At 42.6% G+C, this 21,594-nt stretch overlaps 2 protein-coding genes across 7 annotated transcripts; one reads left to right on the plus strand and one right to left on the minus strand.

The window, feature by feature from the left end:
* The first annotated feature begins 811 nt into the window (after positions 1-811).
* Slc10a1 (solute carrier family 10 member 1) lies at positions 812-14,080 on the plus strand. Its single transcript, XM_074067686.1, is given in 6 exon segments — positions 812-1,388; positions 7,022-7,232; positions 9,703-9,881; positions 11,540-11,736; positions 13,613-13,689; positions 13,692-14,080. Coding segments are annotated over 6 exon segments (1,050 nt in total). The 5' UTR covers positions 812-1,032; the 3' UTR covers positions 13,722-14,080.
* A 2,415-nt stretch (positions 14,081-16,495) lies between these two features.
* On the minus strand, positions 16,496-21,256 carry Srsf5 (serine and arginine rich splicing factor 5). Of its 6 annotated transcripts, none has more exons than XM_020163148.2 (8): positions 21,098-21,256; positions 20,103-20,247; positions 19,702-19,772; positions 19,506-19,604; positions 19,203-19,272; positions 17,923-17,996; positions 17,389-17,499; positions 16,496-17,286 (listed from the first exon to the last, which is right to left on the minus strand). In XM_020163148.2, the coding sequence occupies exons 2-8, from the start codon at positions 20,226-20,228 to the stop codon at positions 17,025-17,027; spliced, it is 813 nt and encodes a 270-aa protein (XP_020018737.2). In that variant the 5' UTR covers positions 20,229-20,247; positions 21,098-21,256; the 3' UTR covers positions 16,496-17,024. The 6 variants fall into 6 exon arrangements, with proteins under 6 accessions (XP_020018737.2, XP_020018739.2, XP_020018738.2 ...); XM_020163150.2 differs by having other exon boundaries at positions 20,103-20,300; positions 21,098-21,255; XM_020163149.2 differs by having other exon boundaries at positions 20,103-20,300; positions 21,094-21,253.
* Positions 21,257-21,594: the final 338 nt, after the last annotated feature.

Genomic DNA, 21,594 nt, shown 5'->3' on the forward strand with positions numbered 1-21,594 from the left:
TTCACCCTATAGTGGGGACAGAAAGATCAAGGCTCAGGACAGCCAGGCCTGCTCCTCTCTACTGCTGCTGCTACACACTGCGAACCTGGCTCCCAGCCTGAGACACACAGGCCTGGTGCAAAAGTAGAGCAGTTAAGGATCAGAAAGAAAAGCCTGTTCATCCCTGCTTCCTTCTCGGCAAAGTTCCCAAGTGATGGGGCTCCTTGGGCACAAATTCCTCCACAGCCAGGGTTCCTCTAAGCTGCCCTTAGGGGCAAAAGTCTCCAAGTTCTCAAGAGTCCATCCACTTCCCCAAAGGGTTCTTCCCTCTGGAGTTAAGCACTGCAGGGAACCACAAGTGTCCCCCCTAATACCCATACAGCTCAGGTGTGCAGATAAGACAAGGTTCTCCAGCACAGGTAAGAACGTTATGCCATCCTCGACTCCCAGGAGGGTCATCCCATCTGGAAGCAATACCACTGCCTGCCCCTACCTTGCTCTACAACCTACAGGCCCTGCCACTTTCATGCAGGATACAAAGATAGCAGCCAGCATGTTTCATTCCAGTGAGTTTTGGGGACAAATGATAATTCATTGAGCATGAGGGGACTCCTTCCCCAATGGAGAACCTGAGGCACCAAGGACTTAGCAAGAAACAGGAGCTCTAAGCAAAGAGAAAGGCTGGACCCAGGTTAGTGTGGACCCTGGGCTGGTCCCAGGAACAGTGCTCAGTGCAAGATGGGAGGAGAGAAAGAAGCCCTCAGTCCCACAAGCAGCCAGATAAAAGGCAATGGAGGCATGTGAGCAGGACCCAGCAGGTAGCAGAGGTCAGGAAATTTGGGAGAGGTAAGGAAAGCCAGGCAGATAAAACTCTGGGCTCCCTTCCTTTGGGAGTCACAACCAGAGAAACAGCTCAGCTAGTTGCATAATCCTTCTATTTGTCCAGAGCTACATTTTGTCCAGAAACTCTGTCCTGAGAGGTGGCGAAAGAAGACATCCAGCAAGAACTGGACAAGCAGGGAACAAAGGTGGTCCTCACTGCCTCCCAGTAGAATGGAGGTGCACAATGTATCTGCCCCCTTCAACTTCTCCATGCCCCCTGGCTTTGGCAAGCGCCCCACGGACATGGCGCTGAGCGTGATCCTGGTGATAATGCTACTGACTGTCATGCTGTCATTGGGCTGCACTATGGAGTTCAGCAAGATCAAGGCTCACTTCTGGAAGCCTAAGGGGCTAGCCATCGCCATGGTGGCCCAGTACGGCATCATGCCCCTCACTGCCTTTGTGGTGGGCAAGGTTTTCCAGCTGAACAACATTGAGGCGCTGGCCATCCTGATCTGTGGCTGCTCACCTGGGGGGAACCTGTCCAATCTCTTCAGTCTGGCCGTGAAGGGAGACATGAACCTCAGGTAGGACTAGGGGTGAGGAGGGAGCAGCCTGGGACAGGGTCACGATGGAGATTCAACAATTGAGGGGAAGAACTGAACTGAAACCAGGGAGTGGTGGCTGCGTGGATGCTGGGTGGGTTGAGGGCTGGATTTATCGCCAAGAACTTATGCTGGGCTGGGGCTAGGGGTTGGGGTCCACCTTAGTTTAAGCACCAAGCCAATCCAGAGGTGTCTCAAATGGGACACAAGCATTGCCTAAAAGGAGCAGTGATTTCAACCAGAGTCCTTGGAGAATTACTCCCACGTAGCTGGGGTGCAAGTTGTTGGTTCTGAGGCTAGAGATCTGAAAGGGGATGTGATGGGTTCTGAACATCACCAGAGAGATCAAGGTGACTTGGAAGTAAGTGATCTCCTCCAAGTCCTACAAAGCAGGAAAGAATTCCAAAAGGCTGTCCTAAGTATCTGTCCATCTGTGGTATCTTGCCTTTAAGAACTGTCACCTGCTATCAGTGTGCAAAGGCACACTAAGTAGACTCTGGAGTTCCCAGCACCTGCCCAGGTTAAGTTGGGCCCCACCTCAGCCCAACTGGTAGGGAGAAGACTAGCAACAGCCCCTCCCTGCCCAGCACCCTGAGCAGAAACCAACAAAGCCTGTCTCCTGGACCATTTACACACAGGTGCTGGTTAAGTAACTGTCCTTCTAAAAATGTATGGCTCTAGTCCTGATTGCCAGAGGCGGCCATCTCAGACCTGCTCCAGGGCTGAAGAGAAATCACACACACAGCTCTTGCTTTTATCTAAGCCTCAGCCTTAAGCCAGTTTCCTCTGGTTCTGTCCTCTATAGACACTATTCAATGCCAGATAAAGCAGGGAATTCAGAGTCCATCTGCTTGCATCAATGAGTACCCTGGCCAAACTTAGTGAAGAAAACTAACCAAGAAGTCTAGTCTAGTGATGCAAAGTGACAGTGGGAGAGATGTGTGTGTGTGTGTGTGTGTGTGTGTGTGTGTGTGTGTGTGTGTGTGTTGTTGGGACACATTCCCCCCACACACATCCATGGTACTAGGATTTGAACCTGGGGCCTTGCACATGGTAGGTAGGCAAGCACTCTACCACTTGAGCTATTTCTCCAGCCCATTTTATTGTTGTTGTTGGTGGTGGTGCTGCTGCTGCTGCTGCCAAGTTTTAAATGAAAAGACCAAGAGTATGAGTTGGGGTCTTGCCAGAATCTATAGTCTAGAAAGTTCTGGACTGTTTATCAATGATTCAACCTTCCCTGAGGTAGTCGATAGGCAGAGAGGCACAAGCAGGGATTTGACTTGTTCAGTCTCCCAGGGGAATAGTTCAATATTTGATCACCTCACTATGAGGAAATTCTTCTCCCTGTCCAATCCAAATACTTCCTGCTGTAAAGCAAGTCCATGGCCTTTGATCTGGCCTATGCATGAGATTTGCCACCGCCCCTGTGTCCCAAGAAAGCCAGACATACCTCCATTTCAGTGCAAAAGAAATGCAGCAGTCAGGTGTAAGGGAAGAGGCTCTCTGAGGGACTTGTGTGTCTGTGGAATCAGCAGACTGGAGGGGACAGGGTGACAATGAGTGAGCTTTTAAGTGTCAGTGACCAGATAGATGACCAGGCCTCAACAGCCAGTGGGTGCTAATGAGGGCCTCTCCAACAGTACCCACTTCTGAGTTCAAGGACCCCACTGGGCAGAGCCTCCGATGACCCAGGAATGTGATCCCTCGTGCCCTGCTACTCAGTCTCCTTGTTCAGGCACCTGGGGACTGTCACTGCTCCTGAGACCCCGCATGAGGTAACACTCTGATGGTGCAGCCACCTTCTTCATAAAGTCCCTTCCCTACAGACAACCCTCTCATGCACATTAACTCAGGCCTCAGACCCCACTGGCAGAGCATGAATCTTACCATCCATCATGCACTGCCAGAGTTCAAATTCCAATTTGAGTTCACTTGGGTCAACTTGTTACAAGTATTATAATAACAACAGTGATAGTAAGAGTCTGTGCTACACACTTTACCTGGATAAGTGCCTGGGAGCCTCAGACAGCAGGAGTGCTGTAACTTGTCATATCTGGAGATGAGGAAGCCAAATCTTAGAGATCTTAATACCTCTGCTCAAGGTCTGGCTGGCTCCAGAGCCTATGCTTTTACTCAAATATTTTTCAGGGTCAGGCTGTTCACAAACAAAGTGGCTGCAGGCTACCTGCCAACCTCAAAGGGCTGATCAGGGCACATGCAGGTAATCAATGGGAGGAGTGCCCGCTGCTGTCCTAGCTTCCTGATTTTCAAGGAAAGGTAGAATCTTCACTTTTATGTGACTCTCCAAATTTTTATACATTGACAATTCAAATTTGTCTGAAAGACTGTGTAAACCAAACAATGCATGCATGTCTAAGGGACAGATTTTGGCCTTAGCTCCAAGTCCCACTTTGAGGCTTCTTTTTGAGCACATGCAGTTGGGAGAAATCGGTAAGACACTGATTCCATTTTACACGAGGAAGTAGAAGGTCCAGAAACCTGCCACGGGTTTCCCCCAATCTGTGGCAAAGTTGTGTGTAGAACCAGCCAGCCCAGGCTCTCTCCCTTGACTATTCTACCTCCCAGCTGGAATAAGTCCAAGGGTAGCGAACAATCACAGGAGGCCTGGCCCCAGTGGATCCTACAAGGCAGCACGGCAGCTTTTTCATCACAACACACCAGTGAGAAAAGGCCCTGCAGGTTAAAGGGAGTTTGGCTGGTTGTAGGCAGAACCTTTGCTCATCCCTTCTGTCCCTCAAGCTCATCTGCTCCCCTCACCCAACTGAGTCTGAAGCAGAGACCAGAACCAAAGGCAGGGGTGTACAAAAGGCCTGCACACAAGCCAAGGATTCCTTGTCTCCACCACTGTAATGTAGGAAGGCTAACCATGATGAAATGGAAGCCATTAGGGTTCCCAAAAGTTTTCCACTTCACCATGGAGGCTGTACTGGATCTTCTTATAGCTCCTGCCTTCAGTCTCTCCATTGACAGAGGCGCAAACCCAGCCTCTCAAACAGATTGTGTTGATGTCCAAATGCAGGACCAATACAGAATTTAAGCAAGAAGGTGTTGGGTGCAGTGGTACATGCCTGTAATCCCAGTTAAGGTGGGCACCTAATGTGGTAAGGTATTTCAGTCCAGGAGTTCAAGGCCAACCTGGGCAACATAGTGAAACTCCATCTCAAAATAAAATAACTAAAGCTGGAAGAAAAATGGAAACACCAAATGTGGCTTTTATCCTAACATGGTGCTACCATGATTCCAATTTCAAAAGCAAGACTCTGGAAGTCACCTGCCATCCCTGCACCTCTGAGTAAAGTGATGATTATGGCAGTGACAGAGTATGTTAGGGGATGAAGCATCACCCAGCATGTGTAGGAAGTACCTGAGTGTTTGGGACCATGACTCCCACATACACACCAAATCCCAGAGCAAACTCCACACTCCTGTTATATCAAGCCAAAGCAAGCAGAACTTGCTTGCTCTCAGACACCAGAACAGTTTTTCTATGAAGAGATCAATAGCTAGTACTGAAGCCTTGTGTGCTCCTCAATCTCCTTTCCTTTGGTCATTCTGTGAAGGGCGCACCTCCATGATTTGGTGTCCAGCCATTTCCAGGGACCGTGTTGAGGTCTACACAATCTCAATAAGATGTACTGCTTACTTGATGTTTTAAGATTTCATATCAACAGTTCCTACTGCCCACATCATTTGACAACTTGTTGAGCTAGGCATTTGTGCGTTTGAACGGCTGTGTAGTTGGCTTGCATTTATCCATTCTGCTTGTGGTCAGGTATTTCTTCATATTTCATGTCCTGTTTCTGTGGAAGGCTTTGTGCATGGCCCCCTTGCTCCCAGGTGAGATTGTGTAAGGTAAAAGGACTGCTGGGCATGGGATTCACATATCTGCCAGTAAATTCTTTCTTCAATGTGGTTATTTTGGTAGGTTTCATTGCTAATTTACAAAGTTATTTATGTATGTTGTAACAATTTGCTCACAGTTTGGGACTTTTATTTATTTTGGGGACTTGTTTTTATACTTTGATAGTAATATCTTGTAGAATGCTCTTCTAATTTAGTCAAATTTACCAATATTCTTTGTCCATTTATGGATTGGGATTTAAGAAATCCTTTATAATTTGCAAGGTTACAAAGGTATTTCCAATATTTTCTTTGAAAAGTTTTAATTACTTTGCTTTTCATAATGGAAATCTTTAGATTTTTATGTATGCTGTGAACATGAAAATTCTCATTGTCATTTAATAAAATTTTCTCCAATTAACTTGTAATCCCACCTCTCATTAATTGTGCATGAGTTTGTCTGGAATCTCTTTTGTTGATCTATGTGGCTATCTTTCCACATTCTCTTAATTATAATGACTTCATATTTTAATATCTGAATGGTAAGTTCCCCTACTTCTTGAAAATGTTACCGCTTTTGCTCTTTCACTTAAGTCTTAGGATCAGCTTTCAAGTCTATAAAAAAATTCTGGAATTTTGATTAAATTTCCATTGACTGTCTACACAAATTTAGAGAGCATCTTTATATCCTTATAAAATAGTCTTTCCATCCATTCATGAATATGGTATAGCTTTGCTTTTACTTAGGCCTTCATACTTTTCTATGAAGTTTTATTTCTTCAATAGCAAAAAGTGTTTTTTTTCCACCTCTATATTCTTTTTTTTGCTGTACTAGTAAGAGCCTACTTATAGCATAATTTGTAAGTGATGGTAATATATACTGTTGCTTTATTCCTTGTAGGAAATCTTTCTAATTCACCATGCTTAATATTTGCCGTAGATTTTTAGATATCCTTTTCAGAATTAGAAATTTTTATCCATAAAAACATTGAACTTTATTCCTATGAAATTATACCACTTTAATCTGGGCAATTGCTTATTCTTACTCCACCATTACAATCTTTCAACTATTATTTCTACTGCTTTGGTGCTATTACTTTTTACAAACCTAACTGTAGCTTATTTTGTGTGTGTGGTGCTGGGGATCAAAACCAGCACCTTGTACATACCAGGCAAGTACTCTACCACTGAGCATGTACACCCCTAACCCAACTGCTTTGTTTTTTGGCTTCTGCCTCATTCTCAAGCTATCCTAAGACCAGGTACTTTGTTACTGCATCTCCAAAAACTTCCCAAGAGGTAAAATGCACTGGACATAATATTTAGTGTCTGTGTTGGACAAAGCATCTATTTACCCATGCTGTATGTCACATTCAGCAACTGTGTGCCAAGTGCAAGTCCATGATACTATGAGCTAGTCAAAAGTAATGGGACCAGTTTTATGAAAATGGGTTAAGCACATATGGCAGATGCTCAAAGCAGAGTTTTATTACAGAAAGTCAGAATGACTCCCTTCCTCGTGAGATGTATAGTGACCAAAGCAGTTGGATGGGCCTCAGCTCAAAGTGATTCCGCTACTACTTTCTCCGTGATTTTGGGTCTATCACTACTCTTAAAAGTTTTTTCAGCTTACTGACCTAAGGAAATGGTGCAATGTTTATAAGGCACTTAGCATAATGTCTGCCTGGCACACAGCCAACAGTCAACATGAGTGTTAATGGGTTCTCTTGGCTCTTCCCTTGTCTCCCACCCAGCATTGTGATGACCACCTGCTCCACCTTCTGCGCCTTGGGCTTGATGCCTCTGCTGCTGTATGTCTACTCTAGAGGGATCTATGATGGGAACCTGAAGGACAAGGTGCCCTATGGAGGCATCATGCTATCACTGGTCATGGTTCTTATTCCTTGCACCATAGGGATAATCCTCAAAACCAAACGGCCACAATATGTATCCTACATCATGAGGGTAAGCACATCTGTCCCCACGCCCTCCCCACCCCCGTGTTACATAGTCTCATGGGAAGGAAGCAATGACACACAAGCAAAGAGATTTACTTTGGTTCACAGTTCTGGAGGTTCAAGTCCAATATATCAGGTGGCCCAATTTGGTTTGGGTCTCTGGCAAGGGTGGCTCATGTGACAGAAGCACATTTTGAAGCATCACATTTTGGATTCCTGGACAGTTCCCTATAATCTAGCGTCCCAAGGTTACCCATTCTGATCTTTGGATGGGAGTAAAAACTATTTTGTCATTGAGTAGAACACAAATCCAAGAGATGAAATCCAAATGGGCTGATCAGTTCAAAATATAAGAGTAAACTAGGAAGCTCACTAGTTAGCAGTCTTTAAGATGGGATCTCCCTATGTTACTAACATCGAATTTGCTATGCAACCAAGGCTTGCCTCAAATTCATACTCCTTTCTCAGTCTCTCAATGCTGGGCTAACAGGCATGCACCAAATTAAGTCTATTACTAAAAACCAAAGCACGTAGTTATTAATGAGACCTGTGAAAGTCCTTCCTATCTTGAATAGGACTAGTTGGTACAGGTGATATTTTATGTGATCACATCAGTTGCAATATGGATTAAAAACAGAAATGTAGGGGTGGGGGAGTGGCTCAAGAGGTAGAGTGCCTGCTTAGCAAGCATGCCGAGTTCAAACCCCATTACCGTCAAAACCTGTTAATATAAAGCCATGCAGCTGAAATTTGAGCTATAGAAATAAATGTTTAGAGAGCATGATGATACATGCCTGTAAACTGAGCACTTGGGAGACAGAGATAGAAGGATCTTGAGTTCAAGGCTACCCTGGGCTACAAAGCAAGTTCCAGACCACTGTCATTAAAAAAAAAAAAAGATAAAATTTTAGTAAACAGTTGGAAATTTAGCTCAGTGGTAGAGTACACACCTAGCATGTGCAAAGCCCTGGGTTCAATCTCTAGCACTGCCAAAAGAAAACCCCCAAAAACAAAACAAAATTACTAGGCTATCACTGCAAATACACAAGTGTTACTAAGAAATGTAAAATGCTACATTAGAAGGAACTGGAAACTGCACCAACATATAACATGGTTATGTTTGAGAATTTTTTGCTATATATTCCTGTACTCAGGAGATTAAAGATACCAGTCTTAGATTCACACATAAGTTTACATTTTGAGCATGCCATTCTTAAAATGTATCTTGGGAAATGGAAAGGGCATGGACTTCCATGGAAGATTCATTCCACTGTTACATACTGAAGAAAATCTATCATTTTATGGTATATTCACTTCCTGAAATAAAAACTTCCTGAAAGTTTAATAGTACATCTAAGATGCAACTATAAAGTCATTTTTTACAATAAGCAAAACCTATCAGTTTCCAATAAATGTTGCTTTCACAGTACTTACCTGTGGCAAGAAGGACCTGCTAAATTTCTGATGATGGTGGTACAACTCAAGACATTTCTGCAACTCCTTTTAGAACTTCTGTCCCAGGTCATTCAAGAAAATAGGCTTGTCCCTTTATGGTTACACCATCATTTGGGGTCTAAACACTGTTTCCTGGCTCAACCGATCCATTTTTTTTAACTAGCTTTGCTTTGAATGACTGTTTCCAGAAGTCAAATTCACACCCCCAAAATGAAATCCATACCATTAACGGAGACTATTTGAGAAAAGTATGACAAGTTCTAATGAGCTCCAACATATTTGGAATGGTGACAGCTAACAGTATTGTAGGAATGTGTATACAAACTGGAAAATGGCTTTAGAAAGCCTGAGTAGTCTCATTCCTACAGAACTACAGCACTTCACTGAAAATCTGTTGGGAGATGTGTCAAAAACAGCTGTGCTTATGAAGCTTTTAGTCATCAAAGTGCTAGCCAAGCCTCTATCCTACAAATTTTCCTAGCTACTGGTAAGAAACCCAAAGAGAACTGGGCACCAGTGGCTCAAGCCTGTACTGTAATGTAACTACTTAGGAGGCTGAGATGGGAAGGATCACGGTTCAAGACCAGCCCAGGTATATAAATCTCAAGACCCTTAACTCCAAAATAACCAGTGCAAAATGGCTCATGCAGTAGAGTACCTGCTTTACAAGTACGAAGCCCTGAGCTCAAACCCCAGTCCTATCAGAAAAAAGAAAAAGAGCTGGATATAGGGGCTCCCACCACCTAGCTAGCTATAATCCTATAATCCTTGCAGGACTACAAGCTCTAGACCAGCCTGAACTGTAATAGTAAGACCCTGCCCTCCTCCTACCCCACCCAGAAAAAAAAAAATCTGGAAAGACAGGTGTTTCATAGTCCCTTCCACTTCAAATACCGATGTCCTGTTAAATTCCCAACGAATTCAAACCCCATTCCCTCCACCAAAAAAAAAAAAAAAAAAATCCCCACCCTGTTTTACTTCCACCCCTCTAACTGCCTTTTTTTTCTTGTCCTCATGTCTAGGGAGGAATGATCCTCACATTCTTGCTCAGCATAGCTGTCACAGTCCTCTCTGTCATCAATGTTGGCAAGAGCATCATGTATGTCATGACACCACACTTGCTGACCACCTCTTCCCTGATGCCTTTCACTGGATTCCTGCTAGGCTACATTCTCTCTGCTCTCTTCCGCCTCAATGCACAGTAGGTATTCTCTTAGGTTCTACTAACCCCATGGGCCTCCTCCTTGCCCTAATGAACAAGGAATTTTGGAGGTTTCTTTTTCTTTTTAATTTTACTTATTTTTTTTTTTTTGGTACTAGGGTCTTAGAGCAGACAGGTGGTCTACCACTTGAGCCACATCTCCAGCCCTGATCAAGGAATTCTGACTGTTAAGAAGTACTGAATGGGTTAAAAGGCCTAAATTAAACAGACACCAAATACATCTCATCATTCAAACAGAACAAAGCCTGCCCCTCCCAGAATCCAGATTCCATCTCTTGCTCGATTTCCTGGTAGTTAATGGCACTGGGGTAGCTTCATGCCATTTCTCTTCCTTTTCCCACTTTTCCTCCTTTTCTATCCAGTTAGTCCTGACAAGAATACCTTTGGTAAGAACTCTGCTAAGTGGCACCCCCAACTCAAGTAGCTGTGGTCCTTGGTTATCGTCCAATCCAATTCACAAACTCTGCTGCTACATGAAAACAATTTGAGATGGTGTGGGAACATTAGGCACCCCCCTCATCTATGCGTTGTAGTACAGTGACTTTCTTCTCAACTCTAGCAGACAAATTACTTAAGCAGGATTTCCTCAGAGGAACTAAATTCTTAAGATACAATTTTTAAAGTATCCATTGTTAGTCATGCTAATAAAGAACAAATTACTATGGATATAACACGTCAAGAGTGCCTTTTGCCATAAAGTGATGCCATTTTTCAGAGTTAATGGGGTACTACAAATATTAATGAATGGCCACAATACCAACTATCATCACAGTAGTCTCCCTCAAAATAAATGTGCTGTGTCTGAGACAATTACCTTAACACACTTGGAATTCAATGAATTAAATGTGTATTATTAAGTGTAAACGTTCCACTCTTTAAATCTACAAAATGAGAACGCTAACCTAAGAAAATATCTTCCAAAGACAGATAATGGAATGGATTGGTTTAATCATCTCAAGTTTTAAAGATATCTAAGGCAGAAACTTGGGAACAGGACAAGGTCCCAGGCATTTCAGATAAATGCTATCTTCCACTATTGTCTGTTGAAAATGTGGTTATCCTTTAGGCTCAACCTAACAAGCTAGTGAATGAGGCTGGCTCACATCTTTTTGTCCTCCACAAGCTGGACATCTCTTATTAATTTGGCATTTCTACAAAAGCAGACAAATCTGCTGGGCACCAGTGGCTCAGGCCTATAATCCTAGCTACCCAGGAGACAGAGATCAGGAGGATCACCGTTTGAAGCCAGCAGGGGCAAACAGTTTGAGACACCCCCACCCAACACAAAACAGGGCTGGCAGAGTAGCACAAGCGGCACAGCACCTGCCTAGCAAGCATGAAGTTGAGTTCAAACCCCAGTACCACCAAAAAAACAAAAACACATAAATCATACATTTACAAGCTACTCAAAAAGCCTCATAAAAACTTCCTTAATGTTATGGAGAATGTCATCCTCCATAGGACTGGAATGGCGGAGATGAGTCAATTTGCTCTTTCTTGTACCTACATCTAGTCCATAACCTGGCTCCCTTCCATCTTATGTTGAACTACACTGGGTCCTAAAGTATCTGGCGGGGGGGGGGGGGAGCAAACAGTTGCTCCCTCAGGTCCTTGAGTACTTTTTTCCTCTTACACAGGTGCAGCCGTACCATCAGCATGGAGACTGGATTCCAAAATGTCCAACTCTGTTCTACCATCCTTAATGTGACCTTTCCCCCTGAAGTAATTGGACCACTTTTCTTCTTTCCTCTCCTCTACATGATTTTTCAACTTGTGGAAGGATTTCTCTTCATTGTCATCTTTCGGTGCTATGAGAAAATCAAGCCTCCCAAGGGTGAGTATTCAACCAATCCCCCCTTTAAGTTCTACTCTCATATCAAATCTGAACTTACCTACAACAAGCCAGTTTCTACTAGGAACTTTTGGAATGTGCCTTTTAATTCCTCACTAGCAACAAGGTACCACCAAAAACCAACACATAACCAAGGCCATTTCCATTAGCTGCACTGCATTTCTGCCTTCTAGCTGAAGTTCCATCAAATAGATGGAGCTTGTCTCATGGGACTGAGGCGATTTGGCTATTTGGTGTAAGTAGGGAGACCGAGAGACCATTTATCACTATGAGGAAATAGAACTGACAGTTGAGATTATGTGAACACCCTCTACTTACAGGATTCAGGACATTTCTGCATTTAGGACTGGGTCTCAGATCAGAGCCCTAGCACTACTACCCTTGTTGCAATTGGGAAAACACATTAAAGCACTGCAGCCCTAACAAAACCCAAAAAAGGGATTCAACTCTGGTTACACAGTAATTTAAGTACAAGCTTAAAAGGTTGAGGATTTTTCTCTTTCTTCCTGTATTGGGGTTTGAACAAAAGGCCTCAAACTTGCCAAGTAGTTCTACTACTTACCCACACCCCCAGCACAGGATTAAGTAGTAACTGTAACAAAATAAACTCAATTTATTTTTCTTTTATGGTATTGGACACTGAACCCATAGCCCACAGGTGCCAAGCACTCCACCACTAAGCTACAACTTCAGACCATGTCTTTTATATCTATTTAATTCTAAACATCAGTGTGTTTTCCCTCATCACCTGATTCCTTGAACGCCTTACTTCTCACAATACTAAGGCCTCTTCAAGACCTTTTTAAGTTCTTGGGAATTGTGATTTATATCCTAATAGACACACACAACTTTCCTTAATGGAATTATACTATGCTATCAATGCAGATTTGCTCCTTTGTGGTTAATAATTTTAGTTATCAGTCAAAAACTAATAAAAGGCTGACATACTATAGAACCATTTTATAAACCATGGTTCAAAACTACAGCAGAGTTTTAGAAGGAACCTAAGCCTGAGATTTATCTGAGAGCAACTTAAGGAGATTTGTTGCCCAATGAGATTCCCTCTCTATTACCTGGAGAAAAAGGTGCTAGAGAAGAAAGAAATTTCTACACAGTCACCAACCAGAGGTTTCAGGCTTAAAGTTCTAGTCCCAAAGGGCCTGGAATGACCTTTAAGGAGCAATATTGAACTCAATTCGCAGTACCACCAAAAAAAAAATTTTTTTTTGAGGGGGCAATACTCCAGATTTTTAGCTCTCAAAAGTTTAAAAGGAAATACCCTCATAGTACTGAACTTTAGTGACAAAACTAAGTGAAAGCAATTATCTCTTTGGAGCTGAAGGCCTTGAGCAGCCCTTTCCAGAGTGAAAAATCTGTCACAAAAGTTTGTGCTTTTGACGCCTGTGCCCCCCTAAGAACAAGGAAGGTAGAATGGATGCATCATCTTCAATGTTCCTCACCACCTCCATACAGGCAGGAAAAGGTGACCAATGTGGGAAGTGAGAAAGGGGGAAGCCCCCCTGGTCTGATTTCCCTAAAGCTGTTTCTCTCTGCCCACTCCTTATTTCCAGGATGCAAGTGACTGCTTACATTTTTAAACCCATTTTCCCTATATTTTGTTGTACATATACAAGTAGGGGGATTAATGAAAACTCAATGCTATAATTTTATAAGCTATTAATACTATTACTAGTATTAGACAGGGAAGCAAATCTCAAATCTGAATCATTGGAGGAGGTATAAGAAAACAATACACATATAGCATGCTGCAGAAAGTTCATACTCTTTTCTTCCCAGATTGAACAAGCTTTGTGTTACTCCTTTCCCTCCACACCTTTAACCCTTTTTAACTTTACAGATAAAACAAAAATGATCTACACAGCTGCCTCAACTGAAGAAGCAATTCCAGAAGCTCTGGGTAATGGCACTCAAAAAGAGGAGAGGAGTGCTCCCCTTGCACAACCTAGCCCTTCCCCCAATGGCCTAGATTCTAATAAGATGGCAATTTAGAAAGCCAGTGTGGTCAAAAGAAGAGCAGCAAAAAATGAAAGACCACCAAGCTTGTCTGAGCCTTTGTCCAGCACTTCTGACAACCTCACTTCTAGCAAACCTATCAAAAGAATCATCAAATCTTGGCCTGAAGGACAGAGCATCATCTACACATCCAACTTAGAATTTGGTAATTATTTAGAAAATAAAAGAACTTGGTGACTACAAACTATGAATGCAGAGACAACATCTGCCTTCTGCAACAGTGCCTGATAAGCATGTAAGTCATTCAATTTTTGAACTAATCAATAAACGGGTGTTTTACCCATTAATCAAATACCCAAACCCCATTTCAAGTTTTGTGACCCAAAAGGGAATGTTGGTAGACTAAAGTTCTAACCTATTAAAAAAAATTCTATTCTTTCCCTTTAACATTTAGATTAAAGCTGAGAACAGTCAAATATGACTTATCAAGCACACAAAAAATGGACACAATAAAATGCAAAAGCAATTAAAACAAAAAATTCAAAACAGTTCACACAACCTGAATACCAGAAGCAGAGAATTAAAAGAAAAAGCCAAGAAACAAACAGAATTTCACTTTACTATCCAATTGTCCTTTCATTACCTACCAGTGGTATTAAGCACCGCCAAAACTTGGGGAGATCATGCAAACTACTGCCAAATAATGGCTTCCTGATCCAAGAAAAATACTCAACTTCCTAAATTTCAAATACCCTCTAATTAAATTTAAGCATTTTGCACTTTACTCAATGCAAACAAGCATTACAAGATTAATAAACAGCAAATACAACACTTGCATACACCTGACATGCCTAGTTACTTGTCAATTTCCTATAATGATCAAGTACAACTGAAACCAACTTAGGGCACCAGTTTGACAAATGCCCAAGACTAACAAGTTCTCACAATACCAGAACAAGAATCACCAATGTGACCCATTACTTTACCCCCCAGTACTGGGGTTTGAAATCAAGGCCTTACACCCAGGCCATCTATCACTTGAGCCATGCCCTTACCTAGCAATCCACTTTGCTTTAATTTTTCAGTCTTCTGCTTTTTGCCCATAGCCAGCCTCAGACTGAAATTCTACCTCCAAATTCTACATAGCTGAAATTACAGGTATATATCACTATGGCCAGCCCAGGTTTTTCAGATTTTCCAAGTCTACTCCCTGATATTTTTACAGATTACATCCATATGTGTATTATCTGTTCAAACTGTTTTCTCAATATTCAGCTGACATCAATCTGCTCAGACTTAGTTACTACAACAAAATACTGTAAAAATAAGTTTAGCTTTTGAAGGTTAAGGTCTGACTTCAAATTTATCACCCTCAAAACTACCCTTCAAGAACTAGATAAAAACACAGAAACCAAAGGCTACATCATGTTGTAAAAAGATGGTCCTAAACATTCGTCAGCCTCACATTTGCACTGCTCAGGACTTCTCAATCCTGAGTGTAGTTAGGTTATCTTAATTCATACTGACTCGCCTTTTGGAACCTTTTACTTCTCTGACATGTTTTCAAAGGGGTTGTTTTATTCCTTCACAAGTACTTGTGAAGGTTAAAAGCAGGAAGTCTTATTATGAATTCAGATGTAAAGAAGAATAAAGTATTAAGTTATGTAATTGCCATGCTACCCTGAATGTATCTTAAGGATCAAAGGAGGGGAAATTGTCTTTGATGGCAACTTCAGACTGGTCTTGTACAACTTTCTGAGAAAATCCTTGAGTAAATAAGTACACCACAACCCTTCCTAGATTCAGCCTATCAGAAGGATCAGCAGTATTTCATGGCCCACATCCTAATCTTGGATCAAGTGGGAACGCCAGGGCTATCAAAACTTTTCAAACCTGTTCCCAAATGGTGAATCCTACTCTGCCCATCTACACTAATACCAATTCCACCTTTCTGAAACCAGAACTGTGTGCAGTTCTGGAGCCCATAGACATAAACCCTGAATTCTAACACTCCCTTGTCCTCTGTAAAGTCCCTAAAGCCAATGATGGTAATTCATGCCTATAATCCCAGCACTCAGGAGGCCAAGGCAGAAGGATGAGTTCCAGGACTACATACTGAGAACCTATCTTAAAAAAAAAAAAAAGTCCCTCAATTTCCTGAGTACCTTACTACTATAGTAAGATTTAAGCATTATATTCTGTTACCAAATATTTACCTAAACTAGCCTTCAAAAAGCTAGCCTTTTGAGATTCCTAAAGCAAATGAGCTCATTTCCTACACTTACAGAGCAGTGTGAAGGGTCAAAGCACAGCATTCTAGCAAGCACATTAACTGTTAAATTTCCCCCATTTATAGTCTCTATTTACATCTCAGAAAAGCAGAAGTATGTGAAAATCCCTTCAACTTTCATGTTTGTATACATGTCTTTGTATCATTTTTGAACACTACTGTTAACTGTTAAGGCAGGCAAGAACATTAGATTTTATGGTTTGCTTCTCAAACATTGTCCTAGTACTATAAATATCCTGTCCTCAATACAATAGGTGATAAAAGCACAGGAGGAACACAGACAGAAGATTTAGCTCAACTATTAAGGATGACACTGTTTTCAACTACTCACTGACTTCTAGGCCCTTTTTCCCTAGCCTAGAAATACCAAAAATATTTAGAAGGCCAAACCAAACAAATTCAGGACTTTATATGTGTCATTTTAAACATAGTAAAATGAAGAAAGCAAGGTGAAGTAAATAGTGTAGGACTCCTTCAAACAGTTTTATAATATTTTATTATCAATAACAAACAGCTGCTTTAAAGTGTCTGTAATGCAGCTGTTTAAGGGTGGGTGAGGAAACCCTTGACCCTAACAAGGAAAACTCAAGCCTTTGTATACAAGCAAATTTAGAGCTCTTTTAAGTGTCCAAAGCTATTAATTAGTTTGAGGCATGAAACTAAATCTGAATTAACATATTTGAACAACCAGGAACTAAAATGTTCAATTTTTTTCTAGTACAAAAAAATTAAATTTGCTTTAGTTATAAAAGAGCTCTGTCAATATACACAAACTATATACTTCGACATTCACAAAAATGTGAGCATAAGGCTTATCAAAAGACATTTAATACAATTAGTTTTCAACAACCCCCCTTGGTGGTCCACATCTACAAACAAATCCAGCCCAACCCAAACCCCCTCCAAATCCCACCCCCACAGAAAAGCACATACTTACCAGAATTTTTAGCAAGTATGGTTTGGGAATTTGTTTTTAAAAAGGTCCCCAGGGCAAGTTATGTACAGTTTAATTGCCACTGTCAACTGATCTGGACCTGGACCGAGACCGGGACCTCTGACGATCGACAGATGCTGGAGACTTTGATCTACTTGAAGAACCACGTTTCTGGCTCTTCTCAGGCACAGGAGACCTACTAACAGAACGAGACTTGCTCCGGCTCCGGCTCCTGCTTCTTGATCGGCTGTAAGACTTGCGACTACGAGAACGAGACCGGCTACGAGACCTAGAGGAACTCCTGGTCCGAGATCGAGACCTGCTTCTTGACCTACTATAAGAAGGGTGAGACAATAGAAAGAAAACAAAGTCAGCTACATGTCAAGCCCTACAAATCCATTAAATAAAAAATTTGACTTAAAAAAATTAATGATACCTGTGCCTTTTGCTGCCTTCAATTAATTTTATTTTCCTCCCATTTATTTCCTTTCCAGAAAGTTTTTCAATAGCATTTTTTAAATCACCGTAAGAGGCAAACTCAACCACCCTAAAATGAAAGAAGGCATTTAAAGTACATATACCCCACAGTCTCGCACACTGTACATAGCAGTCTACACAAATTAGTTGCTGTAACTCATTTTGCTATCACTATATTAAATTTTATTTCTGACAGGGTTTGGCACTGCTGACATTCTGAGCCAGAAACACTGTCATAGGAGAACTCTCCTGTGCACTGTGGGATGTTTACGTTAACAGCATGCCTGGCTTCTCCCCACTAGATGACAACTGTATCAATAACCATGTGCCAGTAACCTGTTTACAGACACTGTGTCAAATGACCCTAAGAAACAAAACTGTCTCCTAGAGAACCACCACAATCAAGCATGTGCAAATTTTAAGTCTCCAGAAATGTTCACAGGAAAACTGTCAGGATATTTCAAAAGGTTCACAATCTCTAGTACATACTCACCCTTCATTTAATTTAGGTCGATGTGCATCCGCAAAGGTTACTTCCCCAGCTTGTCTCATGAAATCTTTGAGATCCTTAACACAAGACAATCATGTTAAGGGGAGAAGAGGAAAGGTGACACACAAACAACCACATGGTATAAAAACAAGACTACTGAAAGAGAAGTTGTTAGATAAAGTACAAACATGGCATATACCACACTTGTATTCTATCAAAATTCAAAAATTATGTCAGGGCACGAAATAAGCAAATAGCACATTGCTTTTAAGCAAAATGCTAGAGGAAATTCAGATTTTAACATTAAAGGAGTATTAGTCTATACTGAGCTCAGTACAAAAGGAAAAAAATAAAATAAAAAACAAAACAAAAAAAGAAACAGTACATATTTTAAAACTAAAATAGAAGTTTTATATTTAAAAAAACAGAACATTTACAAAGACACCAGTTATTTTGTGCCCCATATGTCATTAAAAAAATTTACTTTACCTTTATTAATATTTCCCTAGGCTAGTCAAGCAGCAAATCATTAATCGGTCGGAGAAACCTTCATGACATAGGCCCGACTGGCTCTTCGCCACCCACTTGAAGGATACTACCCAATCGATGGAAGCCTTTAATCGCACAGCCCTCCCTATTAGCAGACTACTGGCGATGCAGACATGTTTTACTCTTGTGCAGTTACCAGGGACCACTTTACTGCGATCAGGATTCCAACGACCAACTAATTTCGTATCTTTCAACTCTTTTCGACCAGGACCTCTTATTCGGAAGCGTTACAGGAAGACCGCTCTCAACTTAGGGATCAGATCACGTTATCAACGCTCTGGGATCGCTGCAACCCGGCACTTCAAGTAAGTGCACCGATTACGTCTAGACCGGCAAACACAGATCTAGAGGTGGCCAATTGATCACTGTAGGAGCTGACTGGCAAAGTCAACCAGGCCCAACCAAGAGTGACCAAGACAACGATTAGGATAACCCACAGGCACTCCTCGTCATAAGGCCAACGACACAGATAGGCTGGCAAATAAAGGGTTTAATATTTGGTTAAAATTGATTTTAAAAAACATGAAAAAATATCCTCAAAACATTTACATTAGATCACTAGTATTAAAATTTGAAATATCCCCCAGTTACATTTAATTAAAATTTAAAATTACAATTAATCCATTAATTTAATGATAAAACTACTTTTAATAAAACATTATCAATAAAATTAACTACCCATTAACATTTTAAAAAGCCACATTGAAATAACTCAAAACTGTATTTCAACAAACCTGCCAGCTGACTCTTGAGGATAAATTCTCAACTATAAGTCGATTTTCTGTTCTTACAGGTGGAGCATTTCTGAGGAAGAAAATGAGAATTCACAATGGGAGAAATGCAGTGTTATGTGTATTTATGTTTAGATACAATCAGAAATAAGTAATTTAAATGACTTCCATCAACTTTGTTATTCTCATTGTATGGACTCATCACGAACAGTCCTTTAACATTTATTTATTGCTATCATTTTCTTAATCTTAAATACTGCATCTGCACTAATGATTGTTCAAATCAGCCATTCACCCATTACATACCGTCTGTCATTTCGTGGTCTGCGACTACTAAAACGGTCAGAGTAGCGTCCTCTACCTCGTCCACCTCGAGACCGAGCCCTAGCATGTTCAATAGTAACCCTATACAAAGGAAAAATACACATTATATGCTTATGCATATTGCAGCTGATGTTTTCTATTTTCCAAGACTCACTAGTTATAAAACTAAGATTCTCACCTTTCACTGCAAAGTTCTTTTCCATCAAGTTCATATACAGCATCATCCGCATCCCTAGGATCCTCAAATTCCTAAAATGTTAACCATAAGATGCTTAGTGGGGTTTTAAACATGAATTCTACACATCGGAAGCAGTAAAAATGTTGAGATGGTTGAAAAGAGTAAAATCTTTAACACAACACACATAAACCTAATGAAGGGGCAGTTGGGAGTGGGTTCCAGCCAGCCAACAGTTAGATTATTTTAATCCTTAAAATTCAATCCTTAAAATTCAACAGGCTAAAAGCTGTTAACATTTTCTGGAAACATTCTGCCTGAACTAATTTAAGATCAGAAACACTTTCATCAGACTTAAAAGATCATAATCTCTCCCCTCCCCCTCCCCGTTCTAAAATACTTACCACAAAACCAAAGCCTCTTTTCAGATCGATATCTCTGATCCGTCCGTACCCCTTGAAAAATCTTTCCACGTCTTTCTCCCTCGCCGCTGGATTTAACCTCCCGATGAACACTCGACAGCCACTCATGATGCCCGGCTAGTATTTCCTGTTAGGATGAAATTCAGTCGAGATAACGCCGTGAATAGCGCAGAGAAACGCCTGGCGATGAAACACATAAAAACGGCATAAAAGTGTACTCAGCGCCGTTACAAAACAAACCCAAGGCTGCCAATAACGCCTCCTAATGACTCCAGGTCCCTTGCAGACAAAATTACAACAGGACCCCCTCCCGAGTTCCAGACCGTAAGCACCGCAACGCCCACTGCCACCTCTCGGAACTGCGCAGCCGCACCGCGTCCCCGGCTCCCCGGCCCCCTCCCATCTGCCGCAGTTAGGAAAGGCCGAGAAGCGCGGGCGGAGCCGACCCCGCCCTCCGCGAGCCCAGCCCAATGGCGGCCAGCCGCGTGCGCATCGCCCCCTCCCAGGAGCGTCACAGCACGGGGGGAGGGGGGATAGAAGCCGGAATCTCGCGACGCCACGGCCGCGCCTGCGCAGACGGCTGCACGGCAGCACAAAATGGCTACTGCGGAAAAGGCGGTGGGGGAAAAGGCGCGCGTGCCCAACTTCCTCTTCGAGCCCGACTTCCCGTAGCTGTGCTCGCTCTGCAAGAAGCCCTAACGGCATCGTGGGGAAAGCCCCTGGTATCGGCCCTACAGGGCTCAGGATCATGAAAACGTAAAAGCGAACCAGGGAAGGGCGCCCGACCCCCCCCTTCCACTTTGAGCAGCCCTCAAGCAGTACCAAAGAGAGACGTGCCCCAGCGCCCACCTCAATCAGCTGCGCTCATTAGACTCCGTCCTCCGCAAAGAGAGCAGCCCCCGCCACTCGCGACCTGAGCGGCCATGAAGAAGCCTCGATCCGAGAAGCCTTGCCCTCAAAGCGAGCCACTCACCTACCGGACAGGGTCTTTGGCAGCTGAGACCCAGAGAGGCCCGTAATCTGCGACGGAGTTGTCGGCCTCCCCGCAAACCAGCACTCAACTCGTCTACGTCTCTCGACGACTGACGCACTTAGTTGTTCTGGCGTTCCACAAAATGGAAGGTGCGGTTCGCGTCACTTCCGGGAACGCCCCTGGAGGCTTGGACCACTCACCCCGTTTGATCCACGGACGGAAGTTACCGCCTGGCCGGAAGTCCCTGCGGGGCGGAGCTTCCTGACTGTGACCAGGAGAACGACTCTCCGGCCTCGGTGGGTGGGGCCGGGGGCGTGAACTGGCGTGGGCGCGGTCTGCGCTGGGGGAGGGGGAGGGGGAGGGGGAAGGGGAAGGGGTGAAGGCGAAGGTTGGAGACTTTCGCCTCCCCTGGGCTGTGGGTTTGGTTCAGGAGCATGTCTGGAATAAAAATATCCTAAAACAAATGACAGCCTTTTTTGTAGCTAACGTTTTTCTTAAGAT

The sequence above is a fragment of the Castor canadensis genome, chromosome 3 (assembly GCF_047511655.1).
Source record: "Castor canadensis chromosome 3, mCasCan1.hap1v2, whole genome shotgun sequence".
Taxonomy (NCBI): domain Eukaryota; kingdom Metazoa; phylum Chordata; class Mammalia; order Rodentia; family Castoridae; genus Castor; species Castor canadensis.

What these genes read in the sequence shown, in the direction of transcription:
- Srsf5 (XM_020163148.2), bottom strand. Translation starts at nt 20,228, where the DNA reads ATGAGTGGCTGTCGAGTGTTCATCGGGAGGTTAAATCCAGCGGCGAGG. An exon ending in AAAGAACTTTGCAGTGAAAG is followed by an intron (nt 19,605 to 19,701) that starts GTGAGAATCTTA and finishes TCCTTTGTATAG; the next exon opens with GGTTACTATTGAACATGCTA. An exon ending in AGACCACGAAATGACAGACG is followed by an intron (nt 19,273 to 19,505) that starts GTATGTAATGGG and finishes TTTCTTCCTCAG; the next exon opens with AAATGCTCCACCTGTAAGAA.